At 43.6% G+C, this 14,251-nt stretch overlaps 3 protein-coding genes across 5 annotated transcripts in view; 1 reads left to right on the top strand and 2 right to left on the bottom strand.

Moving 5' to 3' along the window:
* Positions 1 to 613: 613 nt before the first annotated feature.
* irak1bp1 (interleukin-1 receptor-associated kinase 1 binding protein 1) lies at positions 614 to 2,578 on the top strand (the record flags this gene model as incomplete). 2 transcript variants are annotated; one of them, XM_080047823.1, is made up of 4 exons in its annotated part: positions 614 to 888; positions 1,745 to 1,826; positions 1,906 to 2,036; positions 2,138 to 2,578. In XM_080047823.1, the coding sequence occupies 4 exons, from the start codon at positions 614 to 616 to the stop codon at positions 2,406 to 2,408; spliced, it is 759 nt and encodes a 252-aa protein (XP_079903949.1). In that variant the 3' UTR covers positions 2,409 to 2,578. The 2 variants fall into 2 exon arrangements, with proteins under 2 accessions (XP_079903949.1, XP_079903950.1); XM_080047824.1 differs by having other exon boundaries at positions 676 to 838.
* Positions 2,462 to 6,940, bottom strand: LOC307265964 (uncharacterized protein). 2 transcript variants are annotated; one of them, XM_080047826.1, is made up of 7 exons: positions 6,723 to 6,940; positions 6,228 to 6,360; positions 4,136 to 4,225; positions 3,853 to 3,947; positions 3,333 to 3,493; positions 3,086 to 3,202; positions 2,462 to 3,003 (listed from the first exon to the last, which is right to left on the bottom strand). In XM_080047826.1, the coding sequence occupies exons 2-7, from the start codon at positions 6,350 to 6,352 to the stop codon at positions 2,893 to 2,895; spliced, it is 699 nt and encodes a 232-aa protein (XP_079903952.1). In that variant the 5' UTR covers positions 6,353 to 6,360; positions 6,723 to 6,940; the 3' UTR covers positions 2,462 to 2,892. The 2 variants fall into 2 exon arrangements, with proteins under 2 accessions (XP_079903952.1, XP_079903951.1); XM_080047825.1 differs by having other exon boundaries at positions 2,463 to 3,003; positions 6,228 to 6,445.
* Positions 6,941 to 7,637: 697 nt separating this feature from the next.
* phip (PHIP subunit of CUL4-Ring ligase complex) overlaps positions 7,638 to 14,251 on the bottom strand; it is a gene marked incomplete at its 5' end in the record, with an annotated part of 38,552 nt that continues 31,938 nt past the window's right edge. Inside the window, 7 exon segments of the mRNA XM_080047670.1 lie at positions 7,638 to 11,810; positions 11,919 to 12,065; positions 12,353 to 12,588; positions 12,686 to 12,879; positions 13,055 to 13,207; positions 13,721 to 13,873; positions 14,054 to 14,119. Coding sequence (XP_079903796.1) covers positions 11,086 to 11,810; positions 11,919 to 12,065; positions 12,353 to 12,588; positions 12,686 to 12,879; positions 13,055 to 13,207; positions 13,721 to 13,873; positions 14,054 to 14,119 — 1,674 coding nt within the window. The 3' untranslated portion in view covers positions 7,638 to 11,085.

Below are 14,251 nucleotides of genomic sequence, written 5' to 3'. Positions count from 1 at the left end.
AGGCCCTGTATACTTGTGCAACTTTCCAGGCTGTGTTTAAGGTGTAGCCTAATTACACAAAAAATAAGACAGTGGAGAATGTATATGCCTATTCAAATCCTTCAGTGCAAGCTATCCTCCTCCTGGGCAGGTTTGAAGTCCTGACTCCTCAAAGACCAGGGTCCAACTTTGAAATGAATGATACTATAGGCCGATCCTTAACAAGGCTATAGCAAATAAAGCTAACTAATAATACCAAATCACTCCAGTGATGTAGGTCTATAGGCCTAAATACAATAGGACTATGTGGGAATCACATTAAATGTCTTCTTGACAAACCTCAGCCCAAATAGGCCTAATTGTCCAACATTTTCTTCCTTTTTTTATCGGGTCGGCGGCCAATGGGTCAGAAAATAGTAGCCAAAGATTTAGGGGCCAGTCTTCGATGTTGTAGGCCTACATTTTTACTGACATTAGCACTTTGATTCTATCAATCTCAAACCATCTCTTCTCCATGAAGGGCAGGATCCGTAGTCCTTCTTTGTAGTTCTTAAACGGAAGTTTCCTACACATCCCGACGTGCATTTCGTCTATTGCCATAGCAGCGGGAAGTTGTATGCATCTACCGTCCGCCATGGATAACCAGACTCGGGTTTTCGCAAAGATACTCCCAGCTGCTGGAGGGGATTACGTCGGTAACGAAAATGAGCAGGCAGTCGAAATGCGTGCACTTAATCGTCAAAGTCCCAGTAACCGGGTTAGAGAAGTCCAGGTCACGGGAACGGCGGAGGTTTGTAGCCCGGCGGACCGAGCGTCCGTGCGAGTCAGTGTGGCCAACAGCAAAGAGTCAGTCAACGAGGTGACCAGCAGCGTTTCACGGCGACTTGAATACATTTTACAAGCTGTCAGGTGAAAACACGATCAAATTAATCCACACACCATCACTTAGTACCATTAGAACATCAGTTTACAGTGACGCAGTACACTTTAAGACGGCTGCTTAGCTAATGTTAGCTAGTATTCGCTGTGGAACAGTAACTTGTAGTAGTAGCCTATTGTTTACTGGTCGTTTTATCACTACCTATGTTCAAAGAAGTTGTTTTACCCTATGTCCCTCTGTATTGTGCTGGAGTATTGTTATCATAAGTGAGTGTTTTAGTTCCCAATTATTTTCTTTTGTCATTATATTCCTGTTTTTATGTTCGTTCCTTGAATGTAAAGCAGTCAGTCTGCATGTAATTATTTATTGTAGAGCACTTTGAGTTGGATTTCTTGTATGAAAGGTGCTATACAAGTAAAGTTGTATTAGTAGTTTTAGTAGTAGTATAAAATGGAAATACTTTGTAAAGCATAAAGTATCTCAAATACATTACTTTCCACCACTGGTAGATATGACTACCAAGGACTCTTCAGTCATGTTGTACACCTATTTACACTGAAGTATGAAAATGTCTAATTTATAATTGTTGAGTTGAAGTAGTAATTTCCATAGTAATAGTATGGTGGGCAAATGGGTTGTCAGTCCAGTCAATAATAAGGGATCTTATTTTTGTAGCACACTTTTAAATACAACATCTCAAGGTGCCTTACAAAAACAAACTAAGGGCATATTCAGCACAATTTTAGTTCCGTGTATGTTCACCGTTTATTTTGAAAAATGCTTTTCGATTGTAAGGTACATAAGCCCATTGAACTTGTTCTCTACATCTTAAATTTCACCTTGATTTGAATAAATGTGATCTTTTCCTTCATTTGTTCCGCTTAGACAACATGGTGTCAGTGACAAAGACACTTCAGTGAATAGGTTTCTCCACCGGGAGGCAGACCAGTATCACATGGATGCAGAGGTGAAGTATTTAGACAAAAATAACAAGACCGCTTTTATCTGCGTTCAGTTGAATATGACAGAACAAAATGTCCCCTCAGGTCGTGGTCACTTTCTCAGATTTTGAGAAGATGGAGCGAGTGCGTAGTGTCCTTCTGGAGAAGCTGGACAAGAGTGTTTGTGTGGGAACGCCAAAGTTCTGCCACAGTGCTGAATGCCTGAGTCAAATGAGGTATTTAAAAAGAAAATGTCAAAGGTGCTGTAATATATATGTGGATAAAGTAAAGCGTATTCTCAATCATTATAACTGGTATGTGTTTGTCTGTGCTCTAGGCGGCGTGCGTGTGTGTCAGCGGTGGAAAATGCCCAGCAGAAGGCCTGCGAAGTCAGTCAGCTCCTGGGGCAAACTCTGGGACCACCCCTCCTGGTCAGAGAGGAAGAGACAAAGGAGTGGAAGAACGAAGAAGAGGAGGAGGAGGATCGAGGCACAGGAGGCCAAGGTGCTACACTCCCAATTCACCTTCCCTGTACACCCACAATCACAGCCTCTTCACGGGTAACTGTCTCCTTCAGCCTCAGAGACAGAGGCAGGAAAAAACTTTGAGGACATTACTCATTGACTCATGAAACCAAAGAGCAGATTATCACAGTTTGAAGTATTTTATTGCTTTAGTTGTCATGGCTGAATAAAAGTGCAGTTTTTCCAAGGTTTTTTTTTTCTACCTCAGCCAATGCAAAGTTGTAAATGATAAAAAATAAAAAATGTATAAGGAATGTTTTTTTAAGCATTTATCACCAGTTAATTCAACTCCAGCCATTCCAATGTGTCTTTAAAACTCAGGCAAAACATTATATTAAATGGGTGATTTAAAAAATCTTTATCACACAAAATTGAAATTGTATATCGTGAACAGCTGACAGCTAAATTACCACATCTCATAAATGAGTCCCTGAGTTACTATACATCCACAAAATCCTCACATGGGAATCCAGCAAGGAGATTTTTAAAATGTTCAAATCTTAGCCTTTATGATGCCAGGTTAATATTTCTGAAGAAAGCTTGTAACCTATGCTACACAGCATAGCATTCAGACGTCCTCACTCTCATCCTCCGGGTAGATCTCTCTTAGCCAGGGCTGCATGACGAACCGCTCCCCATCGAAATGTGTAAAGTAATCCTCCAAGGTGGGAATGTCCGGCTACAAACGTCCAACAGTGAGTCCAATATGTATTAAATAAGTGTGCTGGTATTTGTAATGCTTTGAGATTTGCAGTACCTACCCTCATCCCAGTGATGCGCTCCAATTGTGTCTGAGGCAAGTATGCAACTAGTACAGAGGATGGTCCAGGCCCGCCGAACAATACTTTATAATGAGGCGTCTTCTCTGCTTTGGGGCCCTGCATGCACATACACACAGTCAGTGGATGACACTTATTTTAATAATAAATGAAGTCCATTCCAACACGACGTTTGTGAAACCAAGTTATTGCAGAAAGGAAAAACAAGTGCAGATTTTAGGCCCCTAACCTCAGAGTCGGAATACACTCTGTCGACCCACTGTTGAGGTGCTTTCATCTCTGGGTCCCAGCTCACCACCACTCCGACCATGTGACCCTTCCTCTCCAGCACCACCTCTCCCACTCGCAGAAACACGTACGGAGGACGGGGGCTGCGTGCCGCCTTGGAAGCTGCAGGGATGAAGTAAAGTGAGAATATTTTTAAGGCAATTTCTTAATGTTTGCAATCATAACAGTAAAATGGTTGTTTAATAAACATAATGTAAAGTGATATGGTTTTGACCAAATAAATTGTAGATGGCCTTATTTTTGTAGTAAATAAATTCAAATGACTCGTGCTTTATGAAGGGCTAAAGTTTTGGCATATGACAAGAAAAAAAACATAAAAATGGAAGAAAGAGTAATGGGAGGTATGAGGGCACAAAGTTGAAATACAGATTTAAATGTACTTAATAGGTGTATCTTAGATTATTTCTGAGTATGTCCACTGGTGAACATGTATAGTACATATAATGAATACAGACACACACCTCCAAAGAATCCCTGGTCATTGTCATCAAGCAACATTTCTATGGCGAGCGACTCTTGGGCTTCTTGCTCTTCCTGTCCCAAGCCAACCAGAGACCTTTTGGAAGTAAAGAAAATGTCAAGCTCTGCATAGAAGTTAACCCACCTGTGTGTATTTCTCTCTTGCTACAAAAAATGGAAATTAATTATGAATCATGTTAAAAGGAAATAGTGCTCGGTGGGATGGGGGAAAGGATCGTGCAAATAATAAACAGTTAGTTTTAAAGCCAAATATCCTATACTTACTGGACTTTGGACATCTGCTGGCTAGCCCAGTCCATCCATGCAGTACCATTGAGGTAAGATGTTCTCCACTCTTTCCAAATTCTTAGCCACCTGGAACACCATGGTTATTGATTTAATTATAGCCTAGATAAAAACAATAGCTAATTCCTATAGGGGTGTAGTTGTTTTTCAATAATATTTATATTTTTAAGTAGTAGGGCAGGGGTGGCCAACCCGCGGCTCGCGAGCCGCATGCGGCTCTTTGCCCAGCTTCGTGCGGCTCTTCAGTTCATATCAAATTATGTGATTATAATTTTTTTTTTTTTTTTTTTTATATACTTTTTTTTTTGTGTGGGCCTATGTGTGTGCATGTTCGCAAACGTTTCATGCGGCTCTTACGTTCGTTTTACATGTTGTCTATTATTTAATTTTTTATTTTATTAATGTGTAGGCCCTATGTGTATGCCTGTTCGCAAATGTTTAATTGAGGACGCAACATAACGTTCGCAAACGTTTGGTGCGGACGCAACATAAAACTGCCCGCTCAGCTTGGAGGGAGGTTTTCCGTGAGTAAACTATTTGTGTCAAGTTCGCTCCGAAACAGAGTGGGAGAGTTTATATTTTTTGTTGAACGTTATGGCAGGCCATTCTGCCTTATATGCCAGGTGTCATTTGCGCATTTCAAGGCTTCAAATCTTCGGCGCCACTTCAGCTCACTCCATGCTAAAAGTAAGTCCCACAAAGCAACATGCATAGTAAGAGAAACACGCTATTTTAAATTGTTATATTTTTGTTTGTGGACTTGGTTGAACTGAGAGTTTGTGTGTGAGGCAGTGCACACAATGTTCATTGTTGAAAATGACTGTCCTGTCGTCTTTAGTACTGTAGGTGTCCAGTCCTGTCATTATCACAGGGGCGGCCTTAACGATCTGGGGGCCCGTTTCAAGTCCTAGTGTGGGGCCCCCTGTTTTTTTTTTTTTTTTTTTTTTAAATAAATAATGCTTGTGCATGCATGTGCAAGCTCCCCGCGAAAATAAAAACGCCCCCCCCCCCCTGAAATCTTACTGGCCACCCCAGTGCCCCCCCCCCCCAGTTCAAATGTTATTTTTAATTTTATTTTTTTAATTAAATTTTTTCCCTGATATGTATCCTAGTTCAGAGATGTTATGTATTTTTTTTTCTTTCTTAACTTTTTTTGATAGGTAGTTGCCAAGTTCATCACACAAACACTCCAATCCACTGATATGAGATCAGTTTGCAATTTTCAATTACTAAATTAATGGTAGGACTGTGGCCACTAGAACTGGTCTCTGGTCAGCAAAGGTCTTGAAAACAGCATAAGTGTGCTTGTGACATGCGTGCCACCCATGCACGTGTATGGGCATGTGCCCCAGCAGATTTTTGAAATCTGAATAAAAAAATTAAAGTTTGTAGTTAGCGAGTGTAACATGTTCTTAGCAAGGGCAGACTTTCATAAATAAAGGTTTATTTTTTTAGCAAGATATTTGGTCAAAAGCTAGTGGTCATCCGTCCCTCTGTGCAGTTGTTAGGCATCTGGCTGCTAGCAAATTATGTCGTCTTGCTAATTTTACTATTCATCTGAGCTGAAATAAATATTGACTTTTTCCTTTATTATCTTTGCCAGAATGCACCAGAATGCTTAGATTACATGTTAAAAACACAAAAAAATCTTCTGGGGGGGGATGCCCCCAGACTCCCCTTCAGGGGTTTAGTTTTCTGACAAACATTACAATGGATACTAACATGATTTGGGCATTTGGGATTATACATCATCTTTGAATTGGTTGTACAGCATATCACATGCTATTCATTCAGGGGTGCGATGGCCACCCCACTCTAACTCTGTGGCCCACCTTGGCCACCCCCAGTCAAAATTTCCTGGAATCGCCACTGTGTGTACCCGTGTGTACGATGTGGCTCTTTGCAGTAACACAGTAAAAAATGTGGCTCTTTGTCTCTGACTGGTTGGCCACCCCTGTAGTAGGGTATAGGCTATATAAAGACAACTCGACAGACATCCATTTCATTGTACAAAGTGGACACACTGCTGACGCATGGGAAAGAAAAGTCATTTTACGCGCACGCATCCTACCGTGTGGTCGCGTGGTAGCGCTGCGCCACCGTGGAGCCGCTCCACTGGGAGATGAAGTACTGCGCGGGCAAAGCGGAGAGCAGCAGCACGAGCTGCAGCACAGCTGGGGCTGTGAGCTGAGGCATGACGTCACCTGGGAAAGGAAATGCGCGTCAGGTGGATGTGGCAGCAGGTGTAGAGAACACAAATCTAGCCCACAATCGACGTGTAGGCCATGTCTGTAAAAAAAATTATAATCAAACCAATAAGCCTTTAAACACAGAGCCCACACGAAACAGAGCCCTTTCAGGCGTACTTCGAGCAGACGCTTCATTACAATGTGATGTGTTTAAGCCTATAAGTTGTTTTTTTGGCGGGCATTATGTTCATATGATTCCTCAAGTTAGGGGAAGTTAAACCTTGATAAACAACATAGCGCTGCAGGAACCAGCAGGAAATACAAATCAAACAACATTACTGCCAAACCTCTTTCGTGTAACTAAGTGTGACTCTTACCTCGTATTAAAATCCAACGTGTTTTCTCCAACTATAGCTGCCACACATTGCGGCTGAGAGTCAGTTTATGCGTGGAAACCAGAGCAGTGACGCGGTTTCACTTCTGTTGTGTTTACATAAACCCCATAGCCAGCCCATGCCGCCGCCACCTGTGTATTTACATTTTCTTAAAGTTTGCCAAACCGGTAGTCTGCCCAATCGCCGCATCCCACGGAAGAACCGGCGGACCTTTAGCGGCTCGCCACGTCAGGAAGAGCTGGGCCTGTTTGCTGCGTGCGGGGGACTGCATTCTCGCGCAGTTACGCCGCGGCGACGCAAGGGGGGAGAGTTGATCATTCTAAAAAACGTGACTGCACTGTATGCAACGGCCTGTGCGGAAATCTCCAACGTCTCACTTTACATAGTGTATTGTTGTTTTTGCTTTGCATTTGTTTGACTCATCATTGCAAATGAGGGTCATCCCTCAATTGATCTCTCAAGTATAAATAAAATAAATAGGTTGTTATAGCACCATTGTATTATTATTTTCTGGAGTGAGAACAAATTGGACAGTAAAAAATAAAACGTAATTTTATGAAAACAAATACCCCACAGACTGCAACTTGAATAGTAGTACTTTGTTGGGGGAAAAAAATCTGTGATCAAGTGAAGATTTGTTTTCTGAATGACACAATCAACAACAGGAAGGAACAAGTGGAAACACAACTTTTTATTAACTTAAAATATTGGTATAAACTAAACAGGACAGCAGTACTCCCCTACACATACATTCTAGCCTTATTATGCTTCTTGTTTGCATTAATTCCTTTATATATAAAAAGTATCCAAACTAACAAAGACATCCACTTCAATCAGTTCATATTTCCCCCTTCCCCTCCCTGTTCCTTTTTCTTTCCCATCCCACTGACTTCCCCTTCTCACTCACTGTGTCCCAAAACACTTCCTGGTGGCTAACATGCAGCCACATCACGCACGCACGCACGCGCACACATACACACACACACACACACACACACACCCCGTGAGCTCTTAACCCTTTGAAACACTGCGATGCCCGATCAGGGGCCACAAACGGCACAATTCTGCCACATGATAGCTCCCAAATGCATTACAGCTCCTAAAGAAGTAAAAGTGGCTGATCTGGACTGCTGAGTCAGTGATTTAGAACTTGTCAATGAAAATCAACTTAATTACAAAAACCTAAAAAGGACCATCACGTGAAGCACTGGAGACAGACGTGGACTTAGATATGCAGAAAGTGGGGGTGAATGAATTAATACACCAATTCTTACTTTTAAGGCCCCTCTGAAACGATTAGAGGTTGTATTTTATTACTTACATGGTTAAGGTCAACTGGCCAGCAATATTCAATCAGCTCTTTTATCTTGAAAGGTAGTGTTGGTGATCTAATGAAAAGGAGCAATAGCAGAAAGGTCAATGTCTACTGTCATGTAGAATGCACTCCCACTTTGACTGTATTTCAATTGGAAATCAGAGGGGAATTAAATCACCCCCTGCCGGTCCCCTCATTAACTGGGGATACAATGGCTTTTGTATGGTAAGGTTAACCACCAATAGCCCCTGATTCAATATCCACCTAACATTTTGGACTTTTTTGAGTTGGCTCGTGTAAACATTGTGTTTAAAAGTGATCTCATCATTCCTTTGAGAGGCCTGGTTCTAAAAATGTACTATTCGTAATAATCTGTGCATAATGTAAATACGATGATTTGTGTTTGAGATTATAATGTGCCCATGAAGAGTTCTTCTTTGCACACAAAAAACTGTTCTGTTGCAAAAAAGATCATTTGCTTCCTATAGTCAATAAAATTACAGTCACGTATAGGGGGAGGAGCCAGTGTCATCCGGAATAAAACTCTTCTATACACGATATAAACAAATGTTTTGTGAAGTAAATAAAAGCCAGTCGGACGGTGAAAAAAAAAATAAAGTTGTTAATTGTATCAGTAAATAACTGAGTATTAAAAAAAAATCAAACTCAACAGACCTAGCGCCACTGAATTATTGTCCTGTATGGTGGGGGCACAGACAGAATGTTGACACATTATATTTAAGCAAGCTCAACACAGTCACTGTGAAAAAATAAACACATTCAAAAGCCATGTTCTACAACTTCAGTGCCCGACGACAAAATTTGGCTTCGACAAGATCCATCACAACAAAAAGACAATGATAAACAGACAAGATACATGTTCAATAATATGTGACGAGAAAGAACTTCGAAATGAGCCAAGCGTGTATATGGTCACTACCATCCAGTTCTCCCCAGTCAGACCCACCACACAAGTGGCTGATATTGGTGTTCAGTCGCTCTGCTGGGGTGAAAACAGAGAGCTGTCAGAAGTGGAGGCCACCATCTTTATGAACTTGCTCTGTTAGTTGTGTACAGAGAGAGAGTGACAATATATGTTTGTCTTCAGTCAGACTTTCCTCTCTTTCACTAGCCCTCGGCACAAGCATGTCAGGTCCAGTTCAGTCCCCAAATTCCACTTCCCTGAACCCAGCGACGAGAAGAACCACAAAGTCCCGCAAAAAAAGGAAGGCCTCAAAAGCAGAAACCGATGATTTGATATGCCAGAGTAGCGAAGGCACACAATTAGAAAGATGAATATAAGACTTGTCTCTCTCTCTCTCTTGGAATCCCGTCCAAAATTCAGTCCGATCCAGTTTGATCTGGCTCGATCCTGTTTGCTCCAGACATGACAAAGTGCTAGGACATGCAAGACGGAATTGTCTGTGGGTATGTGTGTGTGTGTGTGTGTGTGTGTGTGTGTGTGTGTGTGTGTGTGTGTGTGTGTGTGTGTGTGTGTGTGTGTGTGTGTGTGTGTGTGTGTGTGTGTGTGTGTGTGTGTGTGTGTGTGTGTGTGTGTGGGGGTCACCATAGAAACATATCAACACTTAAAAAGTATTTCTTATATGTTAACAATATCTTAAAACACAAGGGGTTACTTCCTACAACTGCATTGATAACCGGTCTGTGGTAAGTGCATCTCAAAGCTAGTCACCCAAAGCTCCACGGGCTGTACCTTAGGTATCAACTGACGATAGGTTGGTTATAGGATAATATATTGACATGAATAATGATTTTACAACAACAATAAAGTATCTTTAACCGCTATAAATACATTTATTTGAGAAGTTTCACAACGATCAAACTGTATGCCACTGTTTGTACGCTGAAAGTGAACGACACGCTCAATTGTGTTATAAAAACACACACACTCCTTCAGATACACACACACTCACAGGGTCACAACTTAGTTTGTACACATACAGGCACATGTACTTTGCAGGGCAGAGGCCATGCTTTGCACGCACGCACACACACACACACACACACACACACACACACACACCAAAGACATAAAGGCACAAGGTATTGCTAATGTTGAGGACGCATTGAAACGTGACCCACCGAGACATATGACCCCTTTCACCCATGTATCCTTTTCCTCCTCACGGTAAAAACAAGAAAACAAAGAGATGCTTTTCCTTTTCAATTAACATGCAAAAAAAAAAAAAAAAAAACACCCACACACACCAACAGTAAACAAAACCTACAGATCTACAGTACCAACAAAGGTACACCATTTGGTATTTTAGCGCAGACAGACACGCTCAGGCCAGCCAATATGTAAGACTTCTGAAACAGCCGATCATCACATACAAATCTTAGAAAAAGCAGAGAGGTGGTTGTATAAAAAAAGATCAGGAACGATGAAGACAAGGGGTTGAGGGAGGGCGAGGGATGTTGTCGGATCAGCGGTTTGTAATCCATCACAAATGTAACTATTTCATCTCGGCCGGCGTCTTCTACCTCCCCATCAAAGACACTGAAAAGTCCTTTAAAATAGCAGGAGTGAGATAATCTACATCCAGCTCTCCTTGTGATTTTTTCAAGTACTAAAACTCTGTTCGGTCCCTTCCAGTCAGACACAAACACTGGTAAAGGTCAGACAGAGGTGAAGAGTGGTTCACTGGACAGGAGACAGCGTCACAAGAACACCAGCATCAGTCAGCATGCGCCTGTGGGATCCAACATGGACCAATATTATAGGAGGAGTGGGAACGGATGAACATGCGTTGTCAAAAAGCCAACGGTTGGCGTGGCGATGTGCTAACTGGGCCACGAGGGAGGAGGAGTGGTGACAGCTAACTGCACAGTTGTGTCTCTCCATAGCCACAGCTTTGAATAGCAGCAGCTGGACTAGCCGCTCCCCAGACATACACACAAACACACACTAAGGCGCACACAAACGCCCACATCCAAACATGACTTCCTCGCCCCCCTTTACTCTTCCAGCGCACTGGCTAAGACGTCGCAGCCAGTCCTGTGTGTCTGTTACCAGCCTATCAGGTTGGCTTTGGCCTTTTCTGTCAGCTTGCGAACACGTCCCTTTGAGGAGGTGCCAAAGGTGATTGATGAATCCTCAAAAAGCAGCTGCCTCTGCTCCTCCTCGGAGTCCTCCTCCATGTAAAAGGCCGACCGTCGGCCCTGGTTACGCGTGCGCATCGACCCTCCCGCCTCGTCCCCTTCCTCGTCCGTAGGAGACTCCTCCTTCCGATTGGATGGTTGCGTAGCGGTCTGCAGAGGGGGTGTCACCTCATCATTGGTCCTCCTGCTGCTCCTCCTCAGCGGCGAGGGCTCTGGTGACTCAGCAGGAGGGGCGGCTTCCTCAGTCCTTACTGCTCGGGGCCGGCCACGTCGTCTGGGCGTGGGCGTCATGCCAGAGTCTGACAGCACGGACGTTTCCTGCGCCGAAGATGTCCCGCCTTCGTCCTCCGTGGATTGGTCGGGATCATCTTGGTCGGGATCATCGTCGGGGGTGGAGCTCCTGCGGTTGCCGCCCTTTCTCTCCTCCAGCTCGTGCTTGCTCTTCCTGCCTCTCTTCTTGCCGGGAGGGCGGCCTCGGGGTCTGGACGGGCTCCCCGCAGTCGTGGCTTCTGGAGGACTCATCGGTGGCTCCGCTCTGGATTTCCGTCCCCTCCTACCCACACCCAGAGTCACCTGACTACTGTGGCCGTTCAGGTGGACTGTGCTCAGAGATGCAGGGCTGGCAGGAGAGCCTGAGAAAGGAAGGTGCATTGAGTTACAGGACAAAAAGAAGAAAGTGCATATCAATGGCAAGCAGGTGATATAATGACTTTGACCATAAACCTGACACTATCTCTTACCAGGAGCTAGTCGTACAGGAGTCCTGAGTTTCCTCCGGGTGCTTCCTCCACTGCTACTTTCAGCGGCTGGAGACCGTGTTACTTTTTCGGGAGCTGCTGGCGTTGAAGCTGACGCAGAGTTGTGAGCCCTCGTTGAGCGAGTAGACTCTGTCGATGGCAAAGAGACATGCAATTGATAAGAAAAGAGTTCCATGTGGTCTATTCTTCATGCTAAACTTTGCTATTTTTTATGAAGAGTTTATTGAGAAATTCGATCCAACTCTCATGTCTACATGCTAACTATGAAGCCAGCCACCTGTTAGCTTAACACAAGACTGGAAACAGGAGGAAACAGCTAGCCTGAAAAAACCCTAACAAAGTAACTTATCTTAATAACTTGCTGTCTTATTATTCTTATACTGTAGGTGGGAGTTTTCCTGTAGAAGCAATCTAACCTGCTGTGCTGTTGCTTGTGGCGTTATGTGACGAGGAGGACAAGGGTGGAGTGTGCGTAGAATGGCGCGCTGCACTTCGCGTGCGCCCTGCGGCTGGCGTGTCTGCCTTCCCGTTCACCAGCTGCGGGGGCTGTTTGAGGGGGACGCTGTGTCTCAGAGAGGAGGGTCGTGAGGGCGCTGGCGATGGCTCCCTTTTCCCGCTCACCCTGGATGATACACGTCTCTTTCTTTCCGGGCTGGAGACGAGACGGGAAGAGAGGACATATGATATCACACATAATGCACACACCAGGGGTTCCAAAAATCCTGAACAAAAATCTACTTTTCTTCAACCTGGATGCAGTGCTGCTGGCTGGAGATTCGCTGCTCCTCCTCCTCCTCCTCCTCTTCATGGCGTGCCGCGTCTGTCTGTCTGTGCCCTGTCTGGTCAGCTTATCCGTCAGGCCGTGGATGGCCTTGTAGTCGGCGAGGATGGAACTGACATGCTCCTCAAACAGCGCAGAGAGCCTCAGACTCATACTGTAGATCTGGAGACACAATAGAGGATACACTGATTCAACTGTCACTCTAAAGGGACAAAAAGGATTTAAGTTGATGTAAATACCAAAGCCTGAAAAGAGAGCAACACAACGTTTATAAATCTTGATTCATCATAGTTTTGCAGACCGTGTGTGTGCGTGTGTGTGTGTTTGCGGTTCTCACCCGAGACTTCTTACTGGGCGTATAAGCTTTGGAATTGCTGAAAATGAGCCGGATATCTTTGCAGAGCTCAATCGGAGACTGGTACTTTCCCTCAGTCAGCGTGTTGAGAACGGTGCCAAAGTCCATCGGTGAGTCAACTATTTGCAGGTAGTCCTGGGAGTCGCAGAGGGGAATTTGGTTCTTTCAAATACAAGATCCCCAAAGATAAACACACAATAAGTAGAACAGGAGAGGAAGGAGAAGGAGGAAGTAGTCCAGAAGGGGGAGATCTCATGGCATAGGAGATTAGAGGGATTTAGGGGTTTATCTTTGAGTGGTAAAAAACTGAACCAACAACAAAGACAGTTCCATCCTTCTTCCTTCGCAACATTTATATTAAATTTGTTGTTTGCATCAGATGCTGAAGGCTGAAACAAACCCTTCACTTCAATTAACACTTCTTGTGTAATTGAAATGTAGGCGCTTGTGCCAAAGATTGATTGTAGAGCAAGATTCAAGGAGCAAAGGTGTTAACCGAAAAGGCTAATGAATGTGAATGAAATGGACATTCGGAATGAGCTAAACTCATATCGTATCCAGATGGGTTCAGTTTGATTCTCAAAGGGTAGGGTTCACATGTGCACACAATACAGAAAAAAAGAACGCAAAGAGTTGCTGCGTGTGTACCGGGTATTCCTGTAGGTCCACAGGTTCTCTAAACGGCTCGGAGTCTTCACACTGAAAGATCAGATCCAGGAGCTCCTTACAGCGTCCTCTCCATGCATGAGGGTCGTATGAAGGAGGCCGGGTTCGCTGTTTCCGTTGCATGGGTCGACGACCCTAGAGAAAGAAGAAAAAAAAGTTGATACTCATACAAACATACAACATATTCTTTTCTATATTCTTAATAATAGAACATTATGGAGCAACGTCTGACGTAAAGATCTTATACCATAGAATAGTTTGTTTTCACTCATGTAGACAGCAGTGTAGGATGCATGTTTCTGTAAGAAAGGTTACCTTATGGTTTCGTGTGGATGTCCCAGGAGTATTATTATCTTCGTCGTCCTCCTCCTCCTCCTCCTCCTAAATAGAGAGGAGAAGAAGAATAAAGTTAATGACTGAAGCCATTTAGAGTATTAGAGAATCCTTCTAAAATGAATTATTAGTATCCCAACTGTTGTAGCTGTGATTTATGGAACACAATATCCAATTCCC

This window comes from Ammodytes marinus, assembly GCF_949987685.1.
Source record: "Ammodytes marinus genome assembly, chromosome: 19".
NCBI lineage: Eukaryota > Metazoa > Chordata > Actinopteri > Uranoscopiformes > Ammodytidae > Ammodytes > Ammodytes marinus.
Note: the sequence above shows the minus strand (reverse complement) of the source record. Positions and strands in the feature narration are given on the sequence as shown.

What these genes read in the sequence shown, in the direction of transcription:
- LOC307265964 (XM_080047826.1), bottom strand. Translation starts at nt 6,352, where the DNA reads ATGCCTCAGCTCACAGCCCCAGCTGTGCTGCAGCTCGTGCTGCTGCTC. An exon ending in GAGTGTATTCCGACTCTGAG is followed by an intron (nt 3,203 to 3,332) that starts GTTAGGGGCCTA and finishes ATGTGCATGCAG; the next exon opens with GGCCCCAAAGCAGAGAAGAC. An exon ending in AGCGCATCACTGGGATGAGG is followed by an intron (nt 3,004 to 3,085) that starts GTAGGTACTGCA and finishes GGACGTTTGTAG; the next exon opens with CCGGACATTCCCACCTTGGA.